General features: G+C 35.4%; 1 protein-coding gene and 1 non-coding gene across 8 annotated transcripts in view; both read right to left on the minus strand.

Moving 5' to 3' along the window:
* Positions 1–23,783, minus strand: part of CSMD1 (CUB and Sushi multiple domains 1) — a 1,090,193-nt gene that overhangs the window by 517,666 nt on the left and 548,744 nt on the right. For all 7 annotated transcript variants that reach the window (XM_017814555.1, XM_017814556.1, XM_017814554.1 and 4 more), the window contains 2 exons: positions 20,995–21,189; positions 7,243–7,450 (listed from right to left, as the gene is read on the minus strand). In XM_017814555.1, coding sequence (XP_017670044.1) covers positions 7,243–7,450; positions 20,995–21,189 — 403 coding nt within the window. The remainder of the gene's footprint in view (positions 1–7,242; positions 7,451–20,994; positions 21,190–23,783) is intronic.
* Positions 13,144–13,215, minus strand: TRNAE-UUC. Its single transcript has one exon. It is a non-coding gene; the product is annotated as a tRNA-Glu (tRNA).

The following is a 23,783-nucleotide window of genomic DNA, read 5'->3' on the forward strand; positions in this document are numbered from 1 at the left end:
AGAAATGTTAGGCAGGGTGACCTGTTCGCTACCTGTCTCATCTACATTATTTTTTTTTCTTTCCATAGACTCCAAAGGTACTGAACAGTGTTCACTGTATTTTCCTAAGTCTGCTAACAATTTAGTTACAACTGTGGCCTGCAGAAAATCCATTTTGGAACATGATAATTTTGATAAATATAGCCAAGTACAAGATATATCTCTGAAGATATCATGTTATTAATCCTTGTTATGGGAAAACTGTAGGAGTGAAAAAGCTGTTTATTTGCATATGTTTGAGTTTAGTGACTGCTATAAAAAAAAAAAAAAAAGAACTGGCTATAGACACGAAATTTAAACATGCTATTTCCCACTCAGGGAATTTTAAAAGACTCTAGAAAGCAATACTCTAAGAACTACAGTACACCAGTTGCCTGTATGACATGTTTAGTATACATAGCTGGTATCCTTGCAAAACACTCTGCCAATTTTCTTTCTAAATTCCCTAATCCATGAGTGGGATAATCCATTCTGAGACTGTGCTTAACAACTGTGAGACCAGCGAGACATTCTCTCCAAGATTACGGAACTCCACAGGCACTCAAGTTCAGCACATTGTTTGAAAACTTTTAATACACCATTTTGACTATGACTATACCAAATGGTTGATTTATGTTTTGTAACCCTTAATCTACCAGAAACCAAGATCAATTATGATTTGTCCTTGCTTGTGTGGTATACATTTTAAAAGGTTTTAAGCTTAAACCATTGAACATGGCAGGAAATGCTGAGAGAGGATGCAGAAATTTTCTGGACATGTTGATGGGAGGGGAGGGAAGGGAGCAGGGGAAGCATAGGTGTTGGCAACAGAAAAAACTAGGAGAAACCAGAAGAGACAAGCATCAGTACCAAAGGCAGCAACACACAGGACTCAGAAGCTGGGGAGAAGATGTATTCCACTGAGCCTTTTAAAAAGACATGGTGTTTGCCAGATTTCTTATTTGGGGGACTTTTTTGTCATTTATTCGGTTTGCAATATGGAAATGTCTTCTGATGATGTGTGCTGTAGCAAGAATCTGAACAAATGATACACGGAAGAAATCTGTTAGCAAAAATGTATTGCATTAACTGAACTTTAATTCTAATCAGGTAAATAAACATAATATGAATTGAAAATATTTAATATTCCATCATGATCACAGTATTTTTCAGTCTTAAAAATCTCTTCATACAGACACACGTGCTACATTTGTCACTCACCTTGAAAATATCTTTGGCCTTCCAATGTATCTTGGGGGTTTGTAACTGAATAATGTTCTGTGTTAAATCAATTTTAAAGGCTTTTGTGTTGCTGTATTTGATAGGCTGGTTTCAAGTGCTAGACAGCATTAATGATGATTTTCAAATGGGATATATTATGCAATTTTTTACATAGTAACTGAAAACTTTGCAATATGAAACTCAATGGAAAGAATTTGAAGGTAACTATGCAACTTGTTTGCAAAAAACAAATTAAAATGAAATGTGTTTCATGTCAGATCTGATGGACAGGTAATAGGGGAAGTCCAGTTAAAAGCTGAAGAAAAGTAAGACCTTCCAAAAACTAGCAATAGAATCCTTTACCAGTAACTCCAAGACAAGCATATGACTTTACAGAGTTTCACTAGTGACAAAAAAAAGGGACGGTGATCAGAATATCTCTAAAGAGGCTAAAACAGACAAGTAATTACACATAAATTAATAAAAATCTAATAGGGTTCTCAAAGGAAAAAGATGGAATCTAACTGCCTTCCTTTTGTTGCATGGCCATGACATATCCTTTCTCACTTGATGTAGAAGGAAATGAAAATGGTACCTTATGTTGCCACAGGTATGCCACTAAGCCTTTTTCTGGTGTAGAACAACAATCTTATTGAAGGTGCATCCACACGCGACAGTAAACCAATAGATGGTGCTCTTTAGCTGTCTAATTATGTAATTCTGAACTAAACATTCAGCTCATATGTCTGGATCTACTGCCACACGTGTCTATCAAAAAGGTGATTTAGACCACTCCATTATCTCATGCATTACTTTGCTATAGACCCCTCACGAAAAGGGTGATAATTAAGATTAAGACCGATATCTATAAACAGGACAGAAAACATGCAGATCGAAATCCTACTATTTTGATATGTATCTCAGTCTTTGAACTGGTGTATTTATCTAAGAAACACAAAATAGCATCCAGCTGCTATAAGAATTATTCATTAACACAGAAATAAAAAGCGAGTTTCATATGACTCCAGGTATTAATGTCTAATTGTATGCCAAGATTATAGCAATTCATTATTGCTGCTTCCAAATCACTCTCGCATCCACGTACATTTTTATGGCCTTTCACCAGGATATTGAGGTAATTTATAAGGAAGTCAGAATAATCTTAAAGGTATTTTTAAATAGTATTAGGAAATTAATTTAGACTAAAAAGTACGAAGTGTAGTTCAGTCTTCTGCACTGGTAAATACTGAACAAAATGAGAAGGATAACAATTTTGGGTTTAAATTGAAGCACAGTAAGATAAAATTTGCATTATAAGGTAAAAGAGGAAAAAATAATTTTTGAATGAAATTTTTTCAGTATTAAGGTTCCAAGTTAAAAAATAATTGCAGAATTATTCCTAGTATCATAATCACTTTTCCTGCACAATGTAACTCTCTGAGATAATTTGAAGATCTTGTAAAAATTATGGCAAAGTCACATTTACATGAAAAAACCTGAGCTGGGCTAATCTATGCCCATGTGAATTGCCCAGCTTTACCTAACCTGCAAATAATAATAACAAAATCCCACACCTGCCTCAAGGAGGAGTCTTGGGAAAGACTAAGAGATTTTCAATAGGATACTTTCCCTAAGTAATATATTTCTGGCTTTACTTCAAAACCATCGGGGCTTTTAAGATGCTCCTAAACACTATCTCTAGGTCCAACCTTGATTTAAATTTAAGTAGCATCTAACTTAAGCTGAAGTCTAAAGAGACATGTTTGAAAGTATCTTAAAAGTGATATACAATGTCACTTTATTTTTTTTAAGTTCTAATAATCAACAACAGAGGAGATCTTCAGAATCAAAAGATGGACTTGGAGATGGACTCTAGACATAGTAAAGAGGCAGTCTTTCTGTTATGCTCTCAGAAGAACTGTTTATGTGCTTACCAACGCAAAATAAATATATTTTACATGTATGTAACAGCAAATTAATCCAATTATTCAAATTCAAAAAGGTTTCTTTCATCTACAGTCTAATTGATAATACTTTTACTTCCTTCACAGGTGAAAAAGCCTGTTCTGCCTGTTTCCCATTAATTTTGCAAACATTGATGTTCATCTTTTTATCCATGTTAACAGTTATATTGATTCAAAGCAGAATTATGTGTCATCACCTGTAGGTGCATATCCATTCAAGATCCAGAGCTATATAACTGTTCTTTAATTATGTAAAAACTAACCAAAACAACAAAAAAAATTCAACCAACAAACAAAACTTGAATGGCTTTAGACACTCTCATTGTATCATGGACATAAAATAAATAGTGAAGGAATTGGACTTGAATATTTTATAAACTTGTTGCATTAGAATGAACTGTATAAATTATTTTAAAATGATAAAAGGTAAACAAATCTCTTCTTTCTTTTCAATGCATTGGAAAACAAACCAACAATCAGCTATATAATATGGAAATTAACTGAACATCTTAGAAAAGGTTTAAAAAGATTTAAAGCTTATAAGTAATATAATATGTTTAATATTACATATAATCTATATAATTGCTATAATAAAAAATCTCTTATATCCATATTTTATATATACATCAGATTATCTCAGCGTTTAGATTCTACTTGCTCTAGCATTTCCATTGTTTTACTTAAAAAAAGTCAATCCAGTTTTTACTGCAATCATGCTGGAACTGCTTCTAACCTTGTGGATATGTTTGGAGGGGGTAATCCAGACCTATTGCATCGTACACTAAAATCACTAAAGAATCATCAGTCTGAAATTATTTTCTTCATTCTTATTCTCTTTCTAGCTTTTACAGTGCTCATATATGTGTCTTTCTACGTTCTTCACTAGGATAATATTAGGCTTATTTTACAACAAATATTCCTTTAAGTGAAAAAACAATCATAATTACCAAACCATGCTAATGGAATATGTGTCTTCTAATACAGAATAATGTATAATATGTTGACTTGATGCCAGATACATTAAAAGGGAGCAATTAGGAAAAACTCACATTTTAAGATGATACACCTCTAGACCATTAGTTTTAAGTATGGAACAACTTCCCATTTAAACATACAGCTGATTTTAGCAGATTACAGCATGCACTACATTTAGCATGGATCTAATGTCACTATGGTAACTGTTCTGGCTTAAATATAACTGAACGTGTTGCTCCATTCCAAATTATCCAATAATCCTTTAAACATTTCTTGCAAAATTTCCCATAGTTTCTCCAAGCTTCCTTCAGTGATCCTGTACTAATCCTGATACTATCCTTTATCAGTGATACTGTTTAATATTCATCAGTGACACTGGTCAGTGGGATCAAGTGCACCCTCCACAAGTTTGCTGATGACACCAAGATGTGTGGTGAGGCTGACATACCTGAGGGATGTGATGCCACCCAGAGGTACCTGGATGAGCTTGACAAGTGGGCTCATGGGAAACTCAAGAGGTTCAACAAGCCCAAGGGCAAGGTGATGCACCAGAGTCCAGGCAACCCCTGGTATCACCACAGGCTGGGGGATGAACAGACTGAGAGCAGCCCTGCCAAGAAGGACTTGGGGCTGCTGGTGGTTGAAAAGCTGGATATAAGCTCGCAGTGTACACTCAGAGCTCAGAAAGCCAATCGTATGCTGAGCTGCAGCAAAAACAGTGTGGCCAGCAGGTCAAGGAAAGGGATTCTGCCCCTCTGCTCTGCTCTCATAAGATCCCACTTGGAGTGCTGTGTCCAGCTTTATTTCAGCACAGGAAAGACATAGACCTGTTAGAGCGAGTCTAGAGAAGGGCCACAAAAATAATCACAGAGATTCAACACCTATACTATGAGGAAAGGCTGAGAGAGGCCGTTCAATATAAAGAAGAGAAGGCTCTGCGAAGACCTCATTGCAGCCTTTCAGTACATGAAGGGGGCTTATAAGAAAGATGGGGACAAACTTTTTAGCAGATCCTGTTGCAATTAGGCAAGGCATAATGGTTCTAAACTAAAATAGGGTATATTTAGACTACATATAAAGAAGACTTTTTTTACAATGAGAGTGGTGAAACACTGGCACAGGTTGCCCTGAGAGGTGGTAGATGCCCCATCCATGGAAACATTGAAGGTCAGGTTGGATGGGGCTCTCAGCAGCCTGATCCAGTCAAAGATGCCCTTGCTCACTGAAGAGCAGTATGACTAGATGACCTTTAAAGGTTCCTTCCAACCCAAACTATATTATGACTCTATGATCTTAGGAATTTATAGTTTTTAGCAATCAGAGTTTAGCATTATTAAGAAAATAAAATCTTCAACTCTAAAAAAACCAAATATCAAGGGAAACAAGCAAAATGTCAAGAAAAGTAGGAGAAATAAGATACATATAATAAGATACTTATTGTACTTATTTCCAACATAACACTGATTATATTATTATATGAGATCAATGCAGAATGTTTCCACTGCTTTCTGCTCATATTCTTCTATCTCATCTATTACCAGAAATCTTTGGGAGAACAGATNCTGCCTTGGAAGATGCTCCTGCTGTTCAGAGACTGGAAGGGATCTGTCCTTCTTTCCCTCCTGGACTTTTATTTGGAGGGGAGAGGAGATCTGATCCATTGTAAATACTATATGTCATGGTAGAGATATTTTGATCGTGTGTATAATGTGATATGGTATTTATCTGTACAGTCATTGTAATATATTCCCTTTCCCCCATTTGAGTCTGGTGTGTTTTGTCTGGAAAAAAACCCATCTCACATTAGATTGAGATGTGGGAGGGGGCTTAGACTAGGGGATTGAATTTTGAGGCTATCTCAAACCATGACAGGTGTCTACTAGAATCTCTTACACAAAATGAAATTGATAGACTTTAATGTTCTGCAGAAAAATTGCATTAGTTCCTCCCCTTCAAGGTTTCAGCTTCTAGTCTTTAGAACCCCTAAGAAGGAAACATTGGCATTGATGATTATTGTGCAGGTCTGTGCATGAGAGAGAGGCAACGGGATACTCACGTACTGTGCTTCAGACAGTCAGACATGAACAATTAATTTGATACAAAGCTGCTTCACTGCCATTACACAACTTTTGGTCATTTGGAAATGTTAGAGAGTATTCCAGTGATATAGATCTACATGTATCTTCAAAACAAAGACTTTACATATTTGCCTAGCATAGTTAACCACACATTTTTATTTGATAGTTTTTCAACAGATCGGATGCTACCTAGAACTTCACAATTATTAACATATTGCACTGTCTAGCCTGCTCAAAATAATAGTGAGATTGCTTTCTATCTCCAGAAAGGCGTTCTGAAGACAATAACCATCAGTCATCTGTGACCAGATCTGCATTTTTTCTAGGCTACATTTTATAGCAATGGTGCATATGTTAAGCACAAGACATTTTCAGAGATGAAAAGAATGAAAAACCTACATATGTAGCCTGCAGAGAAATCATAATACAAACTTCTCCAATTTAATCCATTTCCAATGACAGAACTATCATCTTTTACTCAGTACACAGAATGTAGATTTAGTATTATAATTACTAAGCCCTAATACTGCTAAGAAAACAGTTTTAATATCAGCTAACATAAGATGATAAAACTTTCATACACGAGCATATGCAGTAAGACTGAATTATAACCTGTTTAGAATAAGATGGCATTCATTAGATGTCTATATATTCCTGTTTTACTGTGAGGTTGCCTTTTGCTCACTAGTTTCATTGTTAGAGTACAATATCACAATAAGCAGTTCAAGACACAACATCAGAAAATGTTCTAATACCAAGTTTAACTGTGTAATGTCAATAAATGCTCCGTTACAAATAGAGCTCTTGAAGGTGGAGGAAATTTTTTTTTTAGTTCTCAGAGGTGAAAGGGTCCAAAGAAAATGAGAAAATTACTAACAGGTAGAAAATATCTTAAATATCCTTTAATATCTTTTTAAAATAGGCATCAAAAATGAAAAAAAAAAAAGAAACAATAAAGTGAGATCTTTACAAGATCTCTGACTTACCATATTGATGGTGCTTCTGTTCCACTGATCTCTAAGAAGTCATATCCTTCCTCCAACTGGAAGTCAGTAAAGACCAAAGCAATGGTGTCTCCTGGTTCAGCCAATATGGTCCAGGTACAATCAGCATTATTTTCATACTCAGAAGGGAAGTGCGGACTTGAAATTGTTCCACTCGTTCCACGTAGTGTTCCTCCACAAGCTCCTTCAGCTGATGAACAGAATAGGAAATACTAGTGAAGCTGTGCTTTAAACAAATGAAACATTATCCTGGCTTCTACCATAGCAAACCCAGCTCTTCTCTTTGCATGGAGTACCCATAGAATACTCACGTACACAGAGAAACAAAATATTATCCAGGTGAATGGAACATTTTCTGGCCTTTAAGCTGAAAAGGTTTTTAGTTTGTTGATGTCACTTTAGCACCAGGTCAAACACAAATGAAGGTTGGCAGAGACACCTAGTATGAGCTGATTTGGAGAATCTGGCTCTGTGGAAGTGTGCACAGAACAAGCCTAAGAAAGAACTGGGAAAAAAAATCACAGAAATACACTTTTTTCTCTGTGATACAAATTTAAAAATATTAAACATTTCTTTCTAAAGACCTCTCTCACTCATTTCTGATAACTATAAAAAACTGCAGAAAAAATATCCTTATAGATTTAAGTGAACTCCTAAACTAGAAAGCATTAATAAATCTATATTATCCTTTCTCGGATTTTTGTTCTGAATCAGGATGTTTACAGATGGCAAATGAATGCAGAAGCTTTTGTTGCCAAATGGATCTTCCATCCATATATATTTTTAATGGTTATTAGCAAAATTTCAAAAAAATACAGAGCATAGGAGGATAAACTTTAAAAATATGCTGATTATTAGTAGTATTTAGAATTAAAACATACAATTAAAAATCCCCAAGAAAATATGTCATCCATACAATTCATTGGCATAAGAAATTAAAAATTCATCAAGTGGCTTTTGGTGTTTGACAACTGTCTATGAAAGCTAAAGCAATAGTAATTAAAAATATTTCTTCATAGGTGAATGATCAGAAGAGAAGCATTTCATATTTATCTTTAGTTACTGCTATTATCATTATATGCATCCTGTAAGTGCATGTGGAGATTTGAAAACAAAGACCTTAGAAAGGTGCATAACACAAGGAACTTATAGTCTAATTAGGATAAAACTGAATAGCTAATTAAGACAACAGACGGGTAGCAGTAGAACTGCTCTTAATCACAATTGAAAGCCCGTCGATAAAAGTGAGTTTTAAAGGAAGATTTGAAGGAAAAAGGATTCATGTGAATCAAAGGAAAAAGAAGATCTACTCTCCTAAGACATTTCTTTTTTTTGGTGAAATCAGGTCATTTCTGTGATTCCTTTCTCAATATCTGGCTTTTTATATGGTGCATATTGAAAGGACAATTGTGCCTCTGAGGAATGGAAGAGGTAAGGAAGTGAACATTAAAGAACCATGGATAGCCACGGATCAGAGTCAAATTTCCTGGTACATAATATATGCAAGGATTAAAATAATTTGAAAACAACTGTAAATCTATAATAAATCAGAAAGGAGAATAAACATTTTTTATCCACTGATATCTAGAATGACTCTTTTTTCATGTCTTTTGTTGTGGTGGTTTTTTGTTTGTTTTTTTCCAATTGAATAGCTTTGTAATACTTCATTTTATATCATCATCCAGCCCAGCAAAGAGAAACAAATTAACTTCATGCATTCTGTGCCAGTACTTTTAAGTTTCATTTACTAAATCATAACAGTTCAACTTGTATTCTTGAAAGCCAGCAAGCAGACTTTTCCCATCCAGGGTAACCAGCAACACATGCAAAATTCTAAGTCAGCCATAACTCTTTGGTACTATCTGCTCCTGGTAAATTTTGTTATGACAGCATTTTCAATTACACCATCTCCCACTGTGTTTATACTGACATTAAGTAACATGCTAGTGGTAATTACAATACTACTCACTGTTCCTGCTGCAGAGCCCTTGAATAAGCTTTGAGCTCTAAGGCTCTGAATTTTACAGCTGACTTGTAGTTTATTATTTCTGGCAATCACGTGCAAAATTCTAAATTTATACACTGTGCATTACCAATGAGAGCCAAAGGAACTCAGACTACTACAGATATATGCCCAGAGGGATGCATAGCTCTTTAATCTATTTATAACACCATTTTGAAGAGTTTTGCTAGAAACCAAGTTAGCACAGAAATGAAAAGGAAACATCAGACAGCAGAAACCAACTTGAATGAAAGAGTTAGTGTTTTTTCTCTGACAGATGTGGATATGCAAGGGAGGACCCCAGCAAAAGCATCTGTTTGTGAGGTTTGCTTTTTTTTTTCTCTGACATATTTTCCATGTTCCAGGAGCCTATGTTTTGGGAATTTCCTTCATCATAAAAGGCACACAGGCCAAGGAAACCAGACTGTTGAATACTAAACTATAATACATTGCCTAAGAGTGAGCACAGGCAGGAAGGATGTGGCCACACTGCTCAGAGGGTAACAAACAGAGGTAACAAACTGTCTGGACTTAGACTGTGTTCACCAGGTGGCCCCAGAGCTAGTTGGTCTCCTTGGACTGACAGTCATTTTTGGCCATGGCCTTCCCTATGTTATCCTTTTGAGAGAGTGAGAACAGTGCTTGGGAATCTTAATGCATTGCTGTGCTTGGAGTAATTTGATAGCAGATAGTGCCTGAGGCTTCGTGAATTCAAACTCTGTGTGATTTACAAATTGTAATTTAAAATGTGCAAGTAATTAATTCCAAACATTTATGGTTATTTTCAAGTTCTAAGCAACTGCACAAAATGCTGTTTGTATCAGCATAAATGACTACTTCAAGTATAAAGCTACAAACATTTGGATCTCTCAGTAGTCAGGAATTAAGTGCTCAGAATTTAGAGAATATGCATTTTATATAAAGTACACATGCAAAAACATATGGCTGGCACCACTTGACAAAAAATATGCATACTGTATAGATGTGTAGCTTGGATAAAACAGATAAACATATCCATCAAGTTTATGTACACAAAAAATCAAAAGTACCAATGAGGAACCATGGCAGTCAATGAAAAACTATTCATTTTTCTTCAAACTAGAAAGAGTAATTTCACCAAAAATAATAATCTGACAATTTTGGTAAAATGTGTTTTGCATAAATGAGATCTTGCTACAAGTGAGATGCAAGCCTTGCTAAGCCTATAGTCAAGGATACGGTAACAATAAACCCAGTATCTTAAGAAACCTTCCCTTAAATTGATTTAGATATCTTTTGAACATTCAATCATTTTTACAAGACTTTCCTCTCCTCAGCAAGCAAATGCTTTCCAGAATACACTGTTCTGCATTCTATACGTCTTTTTTTTATACAAAAAATAATAAAATCTTTAAGCAAGTAAAATAATGTTTATTGCCTTAGAAAAAAACCCCAAACTTTATACCTACCTAACCTTTCAAAACTAATTTAAAATCTGAATGTGAATGATTGGAACTTGCTATTCCACTTTATAATGAAAGGTCCTCATGTGAAAGATCATATTACCATGTTACTCTTGCAACATAACTGACAAAAATATAGTTCTGACTTAAAGCACAACCTTCATAGTAATAAAGTTTTTTTCTTATGTCATTGGTAGTCATTTCCTTACCTCCTTATCACTAGCAACAGAATAGATGCAATTAAAAACTTCAGTGAGATTTCATAAATTGTCATCAAATGACATATTGTCATCTTGAGTCACATTTTATAAGTCTTATCAATTAAAGAAAATTGCAGCTTTAAAGGGTTCTAAATAAACCATAAGCATAAATTATTTATCATGCCTTATTAAAAGTATCATTGAAATAGTTCTTTCTTTATTGAGGCTGGAGATCAGTTCCATGGAGAGAGATCTGGAGGTCGTGGTGGATGGTAAGTTGAATCTGAGTCAGCAGTGCCCTGGCAGCCAGGAGGGCCTACCGTGTCCTGGGGGGCATCAGGTAAAGCATCACCAGCTGGTCGATGGAGGAGATTGTCCCGCTCTACACAACTGTGGGGTGCCCCATCTCAGGTACTGTGTGCAGTTTTGGATGTCTCAATATAAGGACATCAAACTATTAGAATGTGTGCAAAGGATGTTCTGAGGGTGAGACTTAGGAGGAGAGTCTGAGATCACTTGGTTTGTTCAGCCTGGAAAAGGCTGAGGAATGACCTTATCACAGTCCACATCTTACTCAAGGCAGGCAGCGGAGAGGGAGATGCTGATCCCCTTTCTCTGATGACCATCAATATGTCACAAGGGAACAGAATGATGATGTGTCAGAGGAAGCTCAGACTGGACATTAGAAAAGGGTTCTTCACTGAGACGATGGTCAGTCACTGGAACAGGCTCACCAGGCTCAAGCCTGTCGGAATTCAAGGAGCATCTGGATGATGCTCCTAGTCATATGGTTTAATTTCAGGTAGTCCTGCAAGGACCAGGGAGTTGGAGTAAAGGATTCTTATGGGCCCCTTCCCACTTGAGACATTCTGTGATTTATTCAATTCCTTATTAAGTTACATTTTGCTGTAGTTCATTAACGAAAAAGTAGATAATTATACCTCATTAAATAAAATTCTTCAGTACAGGGAACACATGTAGGAAATAATCACGAATTATTACCTTCACAAACACATGCTTTGTGTATTTTGGAAATGTTTAATATGAGGAGCTAGTTAAATGACTTTTTTAAAATATGACTTTGAAATTAACGTTTTAAAATGTCTTACTGACAAAAAAACCTAAAAACAAGCCATAGTATATCAACAACTAGTTTAAAAATAAATTTTAGCATGTCAATGCCAACTGTCAAGCTGCTCAAATGCCAGATTCATAACGACCAAAATCATCACAAAATGTTACAATAGTGTAGCATAAGCATTACACATTCATCAGATAACTAATTTACCTAATTTAGTTGCAGCAGTCAGCCAGCACTTTAACCAAAATATACACCTCTACTTGCTTATCTCCTTTACTATTTTAGACTTTTACAGACTTTATTTTGAATAGGTAAAAGCCAACACCTATGCTTCTTTTCTGTGTTATAAAAATAGAAACTTGTCAGAAGTTGTTGTTTGTTTTTTTCCTATCAATCCTCACTTGAATTCAGATGTACTGCATCCCAAATAAGTGCTCTAATCAGTTTGCCTTCCTTTCTCAATTTCTTCTATTGCTGTTGATCAACTTCACATGAATTAAATACTCATTTGACCATGCATCTAAGATTAATTTTATTTCTCTCTCCATGGTTGTCAAAGGACACTTCAAAATAATTGGGATTGCTCTTTAAGTAGAATGGCATTTTTTTTGTTAAAATTTCAGAAATTACTGTGGTTTAGGAAAACAGTGTCTATTTCACATATATTAAATAATAAGATTTCTCACATCAAGTTAATAGTATGTACAAAATAGAAACACACAAATTGTGGCAATTTGTTTAGGGACCTATGGGCAACCTCTGCAGCTGTAGATGAACATTTTATCTTTGAGATTTCAGTGAGCTTGATCTAAATAGACCCCAGTAAGGTCATCCTATAGTTATGGGTCCTGACAATATTGGACTCAGATGGGTAGTTTTGTACTGGTCATTTTTAATTTGTAAATGTATGTATGGCCAGTCTTCGCGAACGAAGATTTAGGAAAGGTCATTAACCCTTCGAGCCCGCGCAGTGGATTTTTTAGGTGAGACCCAGCGTGCGCTGAACTGACCCCACCCTTTAATCCTAAGGTTCAACTGCCGGGGCCGAGCAAGCTTGGACAGTGGCAGTGAGGTCCTCAGGACATAGGTTTGTTTAGAGTGAGCTTCTCTTAGATGGATGGCCTCACAGGGCTGATGAGCTCCATCTGCCTGGAGGGGTTCCCTGACCGGGAATTGAACCCGGGTCACGGCGGTGAAAGCGCCGCATCCTAACCACTAGACCACCAGGGGGCCCCCAATTTGTAAATATTGTGCTTAATTTAGTAACCTTTAATTATTTATTCTATCATATCATTTTGTTATGTTACAAAGACCTAATTCCCCTCCATCCACTCTGGACAGGATATCTGATCTCATAGTCAACAAAGTTATAAATTTCAAATAATACAAAAAATGGTGATGGACTAATTATTTGCTCGCTTGGCAGAAAAGTTCATTTATTAACTGGTAGTTCATACTTGAGCAAATTTAAAATCAAAACTCCCACTTTGCCATATTTTTTATGCAAAAACTTGTTTTTTGGTTAAAAAGTTCAAAATTTAGTCAGCAGTAACCCCATACTCCCTCTTCCACAGAAATAAAAACATCAGTCTTCTGGATATCTTGTAAATATTATCTTCTTCTTCAATTAAGTATCCTAAGCTGTTTTCCAGTGATATGATTATCCTTCACTTGAGAGTTTATTTTTAACACTGATAATGATCCCTTAAAGCAACAGTCTACAACAAATGAATCGTAAAGCCCTAATTTTATAGCAAAACAGAAATGGCTGAATTCTTTGAGAACACATTAATGAAGGTTGCAAATTTAACATTTTTTTCTTTTTTGTAATTCGAAAAGTTAATCCAGTTATTCCCAGAAGTTTACACTCAGTTATCAAATCCTTCATCTTTTTATGACTACCCCTGAGGTTTTGTTTTCCATTTTTAGCAAATGAATCTTCCTCTGACATTAACTGTGCCTACGTTCCTAATGGTCAGACCAAAGGTTTGGATTTTGTTCTTTGAATTTACTTCATCATTCTGGATACTTCTGCTATGTTTTCATTGTCCAATTTCATTGTCTCATATTTTCACTTGTTCCCATCTTCCGTGCACGTTATTTCACAGATCAACCTCTGACCTGGCATACTTTCATTTTTTTATCAGGTCCCTCCATACCTACTGACACATGCTAGAACAAGAATGTCTAAACATAATTATATGTATGTGTAAATATATATGTATGCATATACATACACACACAGATATAAGAATGAATACTTGTCGCTGTGTCCATATCTCCACTGGGTGTTATCTAGACTGTCCTGCATTACTGTGTAAGAAATTATACTGTATATTCTATCTGTTTTTCCTGAAACTCTCCTCTGACTTCTTACTTAACTAGCCACAATGAAGTTTTTTCCAAATTTCATCTCAGTGTAAACATAACAATAATTTAGATTATTCTAAAAGGGAACATAATTACTCAGACAGGAATTGGCCATGTCACTCTAAAAATTAGATTTGAAAAATTATTCCAATTTTCCAATTTTACCATTTAATGTAACATCAATAAGTAGAATTATTGGGAAATGTTCTTTTTCTTTCCTTTGTTTGTTCTTTTTCTTTCCTTTGTTTGTTTGTTGTTTTTTTTTTAATTTATTTTAAATTATTAATATGAACAAATTGTGGGATTTGGACATTTTTTTCTCTGCCTTAAACTTATAAAACCATATATAGGAATAGTTATGATTTTAGAAGAATTCGTAATGGTAAGACTAGAAACTCATTTTTGTTTAGGAAGTCTGCAAAATGCCTTCTCAAGAGGGTTAGATGTTTGTTGTTTTTTTGCCCTTCTGCAGTGCAGAGGGGGTTTCACAGAGAGCTGTGTTATCTCTTTCTGCTATGCCAGAGAGAGATAACCTTAACAGACATGTACAGAGGCCTTGGGAAGGCGGGGGAGAAACAGAGGATACTTTAGGATACTTTAGGATACTAAAGGCCCTGGAGAGGGCGGGAACGTGCCTATTTTCTTCCTGGGGCCCAGCGTTCAACAGCACTGTGAGGTATTTGTGAGGTATTCATGTTCTGGCCTTTTGAAAAAGCTTTTGAATTCTTTCCACTGCCTTGGCATTTTGGGGATACCTGCATATTTTACTTTACATTATATTTGTCTAAATCTCAGAGGGTGAGAAGAAATTACATGAGAGAATTACTTGCTGCCTTAAAAGGTACGGGTAACACCAAAACCATAACTTCCTCTTTGCTAGTTGTTTCAAAAATATCAGCTCTGAATCTCTGTATTCAGTTTATTTTAGTCTTCAGTGAATCATAGACTCTTCTTTCTTTCTCCCTTTATCTAGGAATATCTTTTTATTTTATATATATGTATATATGTAAAACATATATTTTTCACCAAAATATTGCTGCAATAATATTTCTTAAATCTGAAACCTGATTAATTATTACTTATTCCTTTTGGACCTTTCCAACATATGATCTCTTTTACTGGTTTATCTTCTTTATTTTCCCTCCAATAATTGGATGTCTTTTTAATGATAATATATTACATGTTCTTCCCTTCACAGCTATTTTCATTGTGAGAAAAAGCTTACCGTTGTAATATCACTAATCCAATTTGTATTCCTAATGTTAGCTTCATAAAAATCTTGACTCATGCAACTATAATCAACTAGGGATTCTCAAAATTACTGAGAATTGAGAACCTAATTATACAAAGTTCATTTAGAAGTAGTCACATATCATAAATCAGCTATTAGGGGAACTACTGAAGAGAATGAAATTAACTTTCAAAATATTTCAGACTTGTACTGCACAGTATTTCAACCTCAAGACAAAGAAGGCAAATGTTTTGGGTGACACTATTATGGTAGCTGAGAATGAGACAACAAAAACCTTTTAATTATCAGGAAAAAAAAAGTAAGAACGGGATTTAGGTGGGCCATTTATTTTCTCTGAATATTTTTATAAGCCATGTATACAATTTTTTTGCAGAAACTCATGGTACTTTCTGATTATATTTTTATTACAGAAAAGTCCATGGTTACTCTTATTTACCATATGGAAAAACAGGACTAAGTTTTAATAATTACCTTGTCTTTCAGGATTTACCTTTGAACTTTTCTCTGGGGCTGTTTGGGAGGGATCTGGGTTTTTTTATTGAAAGAAAACAAACAAACAAAAAACCCCAAATGTCTTGACAGTCAAATTTTCAAACTTTCTAAAAATGGCACTGACTGTTCATGTGATTTCTGTTCAGAGTTCATTCCACGCCATAGATGAGTCTATGGCACAGTTCAGCACTCTCACAATAGCTATACTTTAAAAAGCAAACCTCTGAAACTGAGCAGCAGCCAAAGAAACAAAATGGCAGATACAAGAGCCAATGTTGTCATGCTGTTTACATGTCCCTTGAGGTTTAGTAATTCACTAGGAATTCTTCAAGCAAAACCAGCAGTTGTACAGTTAGACAATGTACAAATTAGTACAAAAATAGACATCAGCTTCCTAATGCTTCTGAAATTATTAAGCAACACAACGGCAGAAAATAGTAATTTTTCAGCATCAGCAAAGCTAGGGGAACATACCACAGAGAACAAGCCTGTTAGGATTTTTCAGCATATGAAACTCGTAGCTTTATCTAACTCTGTTATGCTATCATGCATGTTTGCCATGAAATTAGTTTATGATGACAAGAAAGAAGAATACCATCTGGAAACAAAACTGTAACAAAAGATGCTTTCATGGAAAAGATCAAGGTTCTTAGAGAAACAATAGGGGAACATTTCTTGCTTGAAGACATAGGGAATGGAAAGGGCTAACTCATGGCATATGTTCCAAACTGAAAAAATGAAATAAAATAAAGAATGTCTAAAGTCTCTCATCAAATCCACATTCCACATGAACTCTAAAAATCCACTGAAGGAATGGCTGAGCTCACACAAATCATTAACTGTTAAATAACTTTTCTGTTATGTTCCTCATTTCTTGAAAATGTATACAGAATTATTTGGATTTCATGTAAGTTTTACAGAAGGTTTAGGACACCACTTGATTTTTTATTATTAGGTTTAATTCATAGAGTTACAAATCATGAACAAAATTTCAGTCCTGTTAAAGATATTTGTATGTAGTAAACATTGCCAAAAATGGCAGTATCTGCAGAAATACAACAAATATTTAGTAGACACTGATGATATCATGAACTTGTGACATGTATATTTTTTTTGAAACCTGTTTACTATACCTTATTAGAAGGACAAAAAAACCCCCTAACATCTAAGATCAGACACTGAATGGCTAGAAAATTTTTGTTTTCTTTCTGTTTTGAAGCACCAGTAAAAGAAATCTCTGTTAAGTACTGATTTAAATCAAATACAAACAACAAAAACTACTTAATATTCTACTGCTTTTAAATACTAATCCTTATATTTCTTTTGGAGCACAGAAATTCATAAAATATTTCTTTGCTGTGAGGAGTTACCTTATGAGACCCTTCAGTCACAAGTAACCTTTACAAATTATTAGAGGATGCCATAACTTCCCTTTGTTACTCATCCACATGGGTATGAATAATACTGCCAAGGGAGAGTGTGAGCAGTGAAGCATGTCCAAAGGGCATAAGATTAGGGTGAAGAGTACAGGAGACCACAGGGGTTCTCCTTAATACAAGAGGAAAAGTTTGGGTAGGAGTATCAGATTCCTGCAGAAGAACACTTGACTAAGGAGATGGTGCTGGGCAACAAGGCTTTGACCTCTTTGATCACAGGGTCCTCTTCAAGGAATGAGGACAGGAGGGGAGCAACAGTTTTGTTGACCTGGTGAAGCAAGCTCTAAAGTACATTTGTCAGGACAAAGGCCAAAACTATAAAGGCAAGTGGGTTAACAGGCCAAGGGAAGAACACATGGGACAGGGCAATGAATGTTTCTCGCCCACCCTCTCAGAAAGCAGCATGACTGGAAGCCCAGTTGAAGTGCCTGCATGCAAAAATGTGCTTCATGGGAAGCCCACTGGACAAACTGGAAATGCATATACAGTCACAGAACTGTGGTGTTATCAAGATCAGAGATGTAGTGGGACAGTTCACCCAACTGGAGGGCTGCAACAGACAGACTGACTCTTAGGAAACGCAGGAAGAAAAGGACAGGCTGCACGCTACACAAAGTAGGATCTTGAATCAACAGAGCTCTCTCTGCAGTGCTACAGGCAACAAGCTCTTGAGCTCCTGTGGGCTAGAATAGGAATGAAGAGTCAAGAGAGAGGTCATTATGATGAATATCTGCTACAGACCATCTGATCGAGCAGTGGTCAAAACCTTTAAAGTACTAGAAGTTTCACAGACACAGGGTCTGGTTATCATCAGAGACTTTAACCATACCCACATCTCTGTGGATGACAGCATAGCAGAGAGTAAGTAAAGCACTAGAGTTCTGAGGTCACTGGAAATAATTTTATTAATGCAGGCACTGGACAGGCCAACTAGGCATAGGGAGCAAAGACCCATACAAATAAGTGATATTCAACAGAAGCTTTGGTCACAATAACCATTAGCAGAAAATATTGAGGGAAGCAAGCAAGGCAAGTTATAGAATCAACTCCTTGGGCTTCAGCCAAGAAGATTTCAACCTCTTTGTGAAGTAGGAAACAGGATCTCATGAGCTGATGTCTTGAAGGGCTAGAGGGCCCAGCAGAGCTTGTTTGACTTCAAGGGCAGCTTTCTCATGGCTCAAGAATGATGCATCTATTTATGTACATATATGTAGGCATAGCAGGAGGCTGCTGGGACTGAACAGAAAATTCCTGACAGAAGTGTTTAAACTGAAATGCGAAAAAAAATAAAGAACCCCAAAGCAGTGGATGAAATGTGAAAATAGGGACAAGCTACTTGAAAGAGATATAGAATCACAGAATCATTAAGGAATAGAGTTACTTTAAGATCAAGTCCAACTGCCAACCTAGCACCACCACCATGTTCACCATTAAACCATATTGCTCAGGAATGTAGAGATTGAAGGAGGAAGGACAAAGCTGAAATGCATTAAACTGGTGAGGAATGGCAGTCATTCTAGAAACTATTCTATAGGGGGATCAACAACAAAAGTAAAATAAAGGACATGGTGGTCTGTTGCTTCAGTGAGGTAAGTGACCTTGGGATGAAGACACAGAAAAGATTAAGGCGCTCAATGTCCCCTTTGCATCTCTCTTCAGTAGGATGTCATCAGGCCTCCCAATTCTCAATATAATAGAGAAGTTTTGTGAAGAAAAGTGGTAGCCACAGGAATTATAGAATTAAACAATACAAGGAATTATAGAATTAAACAAGATATATGCAAGTTCATGATACTGAACTACATGTACCTAGGGGTTCTTGGTGTGCCACAGTGTGAAGCTGCACTGTATCATCTTTGTAAGGCTGTGACAATCCAAGGGTGATTCTCCATAACTGGAAAAAAAATAATTTTTCATTTCTTTTTTTCAAAAAAGTAAGGATTCTAGCAACTGTCTATCTGTCAAGTTCACTTCAGATCTCCAGAAAATTGTGCTGAAAATGTTTATCAAAAACAAGCACACAAAGGACTAAAAGGTGAACAGGAATAGCCAGCTTTTGCCAATATAAATCTTTTTTGACTGTCTCACTGCTTTCTTTTATGAAAGGATTTAGCTTGATGTCAACCAAGTTTTCACAACACAGTTCTCCACTATGTCCTCATAGACAAATTGAAGGCATATGGACTGAAGGCATATGTGAGTGAAAAATGTCTGGACCATCAGGCCGACACAGCAGGGGCCAATTGTTTTAAGTCAAGCTTATGGTCAGTGATTTGAAGCACTTCCTGAGGATTCAAAATGGGGTTGAATTTATATAATATCTTCACCAGTCTAGAGTATGGGATTGAATACACCCTGACAAGGTTTGCAGATGGCATCTGCCATTTGGACAGACTTTCATGACAGGATTTGACAAGCTGGAAGAATGATAGAATTCTCATGAAGTTCCAAAACAGAAATGTAAAGTCCTATATCTGGAACAGGATCATCCCATGCAAAAATTATTTGCTAGGTGGCAGCTCAAACAAAAAGGACCTAAAGTCCTGGTGGAACAGAAGCTGAGTCTGTGGTTCACTTCTGTAGTATTGAAAGCTTACCTTGTATTGGGTTGCATGAGCAAGAACATAGCCAACAGCTAAAGACAGAGTTGGAACTCATCCGCCTGAAACTAAACAGGCCCCTTCTGAAATGCTTTGTCCGCTGTATGTCCTCCAGTATTAAAGAAACACCGACATTGACAGACTAGAACTTGGACAGAGAAGGACCACTGAAATCATCAGGATGCTGAAGAATGTGATGTATGAGAAAAGAGGATGAAGGAAATGGATTTTTCAGTCTGGACAAGTGGAGGGTAAGTAAAATCTTACTGCACTCTTTAGTTTAGGAAAACTGGAACCAGACTCACAACAGAAGACGAAATAGACATAATCTGTAAAATTCTGATATAAATTGGACATGCGAATGAGGGCAGCTAGGCACCAGAACATGTTTCCAGAGAGGCTTTAGAATCTCCATCCATGGAGATATTAAATTTTCAACTGGGCAAAACCCTGAGCAATCTGATACAATTTTGAAGTTATCCATGGTTTGAACAGGAGTGGGACTCAAGGAGACTGGACCACCCTTCAAAGTTTACATCATTGAAGCCTTCTCCTGGCAGCAAATTTCCAAAGCAGGAACTTTAAAAACCATTTGTCAGGTTCTGCCTGGCAAATTGATGTAAGTAAGTCCCACGTAAATGAAAAGGAAAAGAAAAGATAAGCAGATAACATCTGGAGAGTTATTGTTTTAGTTATTACACTCTAAAATGTAGTAAATTTTTAGACAGTACATTAGTACGCTTACATTTTGAAAGTAAAAAAAGAAAATAAAATCTAACCACCTCAAAATAAATTAATTTAATCTCCTGTTTAAATATTGTCTTAATATTTAAAAGATATTTCATGCCTTCATTTTTACCTCTGCAAAAAGGAACTGGAAAATCCCATGATGCACCATTTCCAGGACTCACAATACATGTCAACATGGCATGGCCTTCCAGAATGTAACCAGAGATACAGCTATATCGGATTTTGTCACCAATGTTGAATCTTGTTCCATGAAGCACTCCTTTAGGTATTTCTCCTGGGTTGCCACATGTATGACTAGGTAATACTGTAAAAAAAAAGAATGAAATATGTTACAGTTAAAATTTGTATAATTAAGTAATGAATACTTGTCCAACAATTATAATTAACTATTTGGCTGTGGTTTTGGTTTTGGCTTTTGTTTGCTTGTTCATTTGTTTGTTTGTTTGTTTGTTTAAAACAGTATTCCTTATACGTATAAGGAAAACTAGATTATGAAATCTACTTGCACAAAATATTTCAGTTTATAGCAGACATCATCATTTTCAAAGCTAATTTCAAACTCAGTTCTTGGTTTAACAGCCTTTCAATGAATTTTCTTTCAGATCTATTATCAAGAAAAATGTCCTACAAATCTTGCTGCTTTTCTTAGAATGAAGTAAAAGAACTTTTTATTTAATTTTATTTTGTAAATATTGCAAAAATATTCATACAATATAATTATGGATGTGGGCAGTAGAAAGCCGTTTATGTACAGTTTTCATTTAAGTGGTGAAATAGCATTTTAGAAGAATGCTAATTACCTGGTCTCTGACAGTAAGTTAAAGTTTCAAGTACATAAAAAAGTTAGTTTTTCTCTTTAGTTTCAAATTAGTCCAGGTTCTAAAAAATAAATTAAGTCAATATTTGTTAAAAGAAACAAGAAATATGAAGGGACCTAAGCAGTGACATTGGGAAGAATTGAATGGAAATATTTTCCTTTTTTACTGCAGAAACTTACTACCGTTTGTAAATATTAGTTATTTGAAAGAGATTGTCTGAACAAGTTATCACTTTAAAGATGATACTCCTGCACCTACAAAATCCAGAAGTATGTAAGGGAGGAGGAAAATGGAATTGATTTTGTTCTTGAACTTCTTTGAAATTTATTAATGGCATGCCATTCCTTTCATGGAAGTAATACGAACTAAAATTCTTTAATTTCCTTTAGAGGAGAAATCCATCAGGAACAGAGCACAGAAGATAAACATGCTCATCAGAGAAATGGTGGTCTGAAAAGCTCACATGTAATTCAGGTATTGTGTCAGAAGCTGTATGTTTCATTCACAAATTCTTTCACCCCATACTCCTCTCTTTCCTTATGCTATCCATGTGCAGAATAAACATAACCATACCAACCTCACTAACATACATGTTGAGAGAATTAATTACTCAATACGTGCATATCCTCAGAGGATTGTAAAGAATTATATCAATATATCAATACTGATTAAGCCCTATTATACCATGTAAGTTCAATTATTGAATGCACACCCTTAATGCGTTACTCAAACAGTCACACTGGCATTTAAATGATAGTAATGGAACTTAATTTACAACCCAAATTATATAATAAAATTTTGAAAAGGTCAAAAAACATAAAGATAAAAAAATTAAACCAGAGAATGCTTTCACTTACAACATCATTTTATGAGAAAAATATCAAAATATTCTATAAATATTAGCAAGAAAAAAAAGCCACATAACACATAACATAATGATGAATTAGATATGTTCTACTAATGTTGCAGATCAAAGATCTAAGACTACTGTGCATTACAGGAACTACTTAAGATTGTTGTGGGAATAGCTATCAAAGGTAGAAGCAAACAAGATGACACCTGGCTTATTTTGTACAGTTTCAGCAGGGGTAATAGAATAGGGTATTTATTTTTATGTACTCATTCACATCAGAAAGAGAGTCAGTGTTTGATTTACATACATGAGAAAGAATAAATATATAAAAAAAAATTTTAAGAAAACAGAAGAATTTGAATAAATTAAAGATACTGATTAATATTCCAAAATGTTGAAAACAAGTTACAGTATATATATACTATTATATGGTTTTTATCACTTTGAAAAATACTACCTCTCCCTTGGCAAACTTTCTCCTTTTTGCTACCTTAGTCATGATAGTTTAACACAGGCAATTATGCAATACAAGTAAAAGAAATAAAAACTTTTTATCTGCTTTGATGCAGGAAAATACGTGTAACACTCTTTATGTTGTTTTCAAACAAAAAAGTTTTTACAAAACACTGTAAAATGAAGTAGTTTCATCAAAAGATCTGGTGCATGCAGCAAAAATTTATACAATCCAAAAGTCAGCATTTATTTTTATGAGAGGATGTGCTATCAGAAAAAAATACATTATTCAAAGCTATTATGACTTCTGATAAACTGTATTCTTGAGGAATGCACATTACAGCAAATCTACATCTGCCATATACATGGCAACTGTTAGCGCCTAGCTGTTGAAATTCTGTTGCAGAAATTCAGTCTTCTATCTGTGTAAAGAAGGTCTCCTACAATACGATGTTTGCCTGCATCTTCTTACCACTACGTCTGTCAGGAACTCAAGAAAATATGGTAATTGGCATCCTGAAACTGGCACACATTTTACCACAACCTCCTGAAACCCAGTAAAAGATAAGTGATCTGAGAATGACACCCATGTTCAATAACACATATAATAGTTCACAGGATTTCACCCCTTGTCAAGATCAAGCATTCAGCTACATTATTTATGTGCTTTTCTAAAACTTTGATTGAAGTATACTGAGGTAGTTGCACAGTTTCATCTGCATAGACTTTGCTGTTTCTAGTCTAGACCTAGGATGAATTATCCTTTGAAGGTTC

This window comes from Lepidothrix coronata, unplaced genomic scaffold (assembly GCF_001604755.1).
Source record: "Lepidothrix coronata isolate B3197 unplaced genomic scaffold, Lepidothrix_coronata-1.0 Scaffold45, whole genome shotgun sequence".
Taxonomy (NCBI): domain Eukaryota; kingdom Metazoa; phylum Chordata; class Aves; order Passeriformes; family Pipridae; genus Lepidothrix; species Lepidothrix coronata.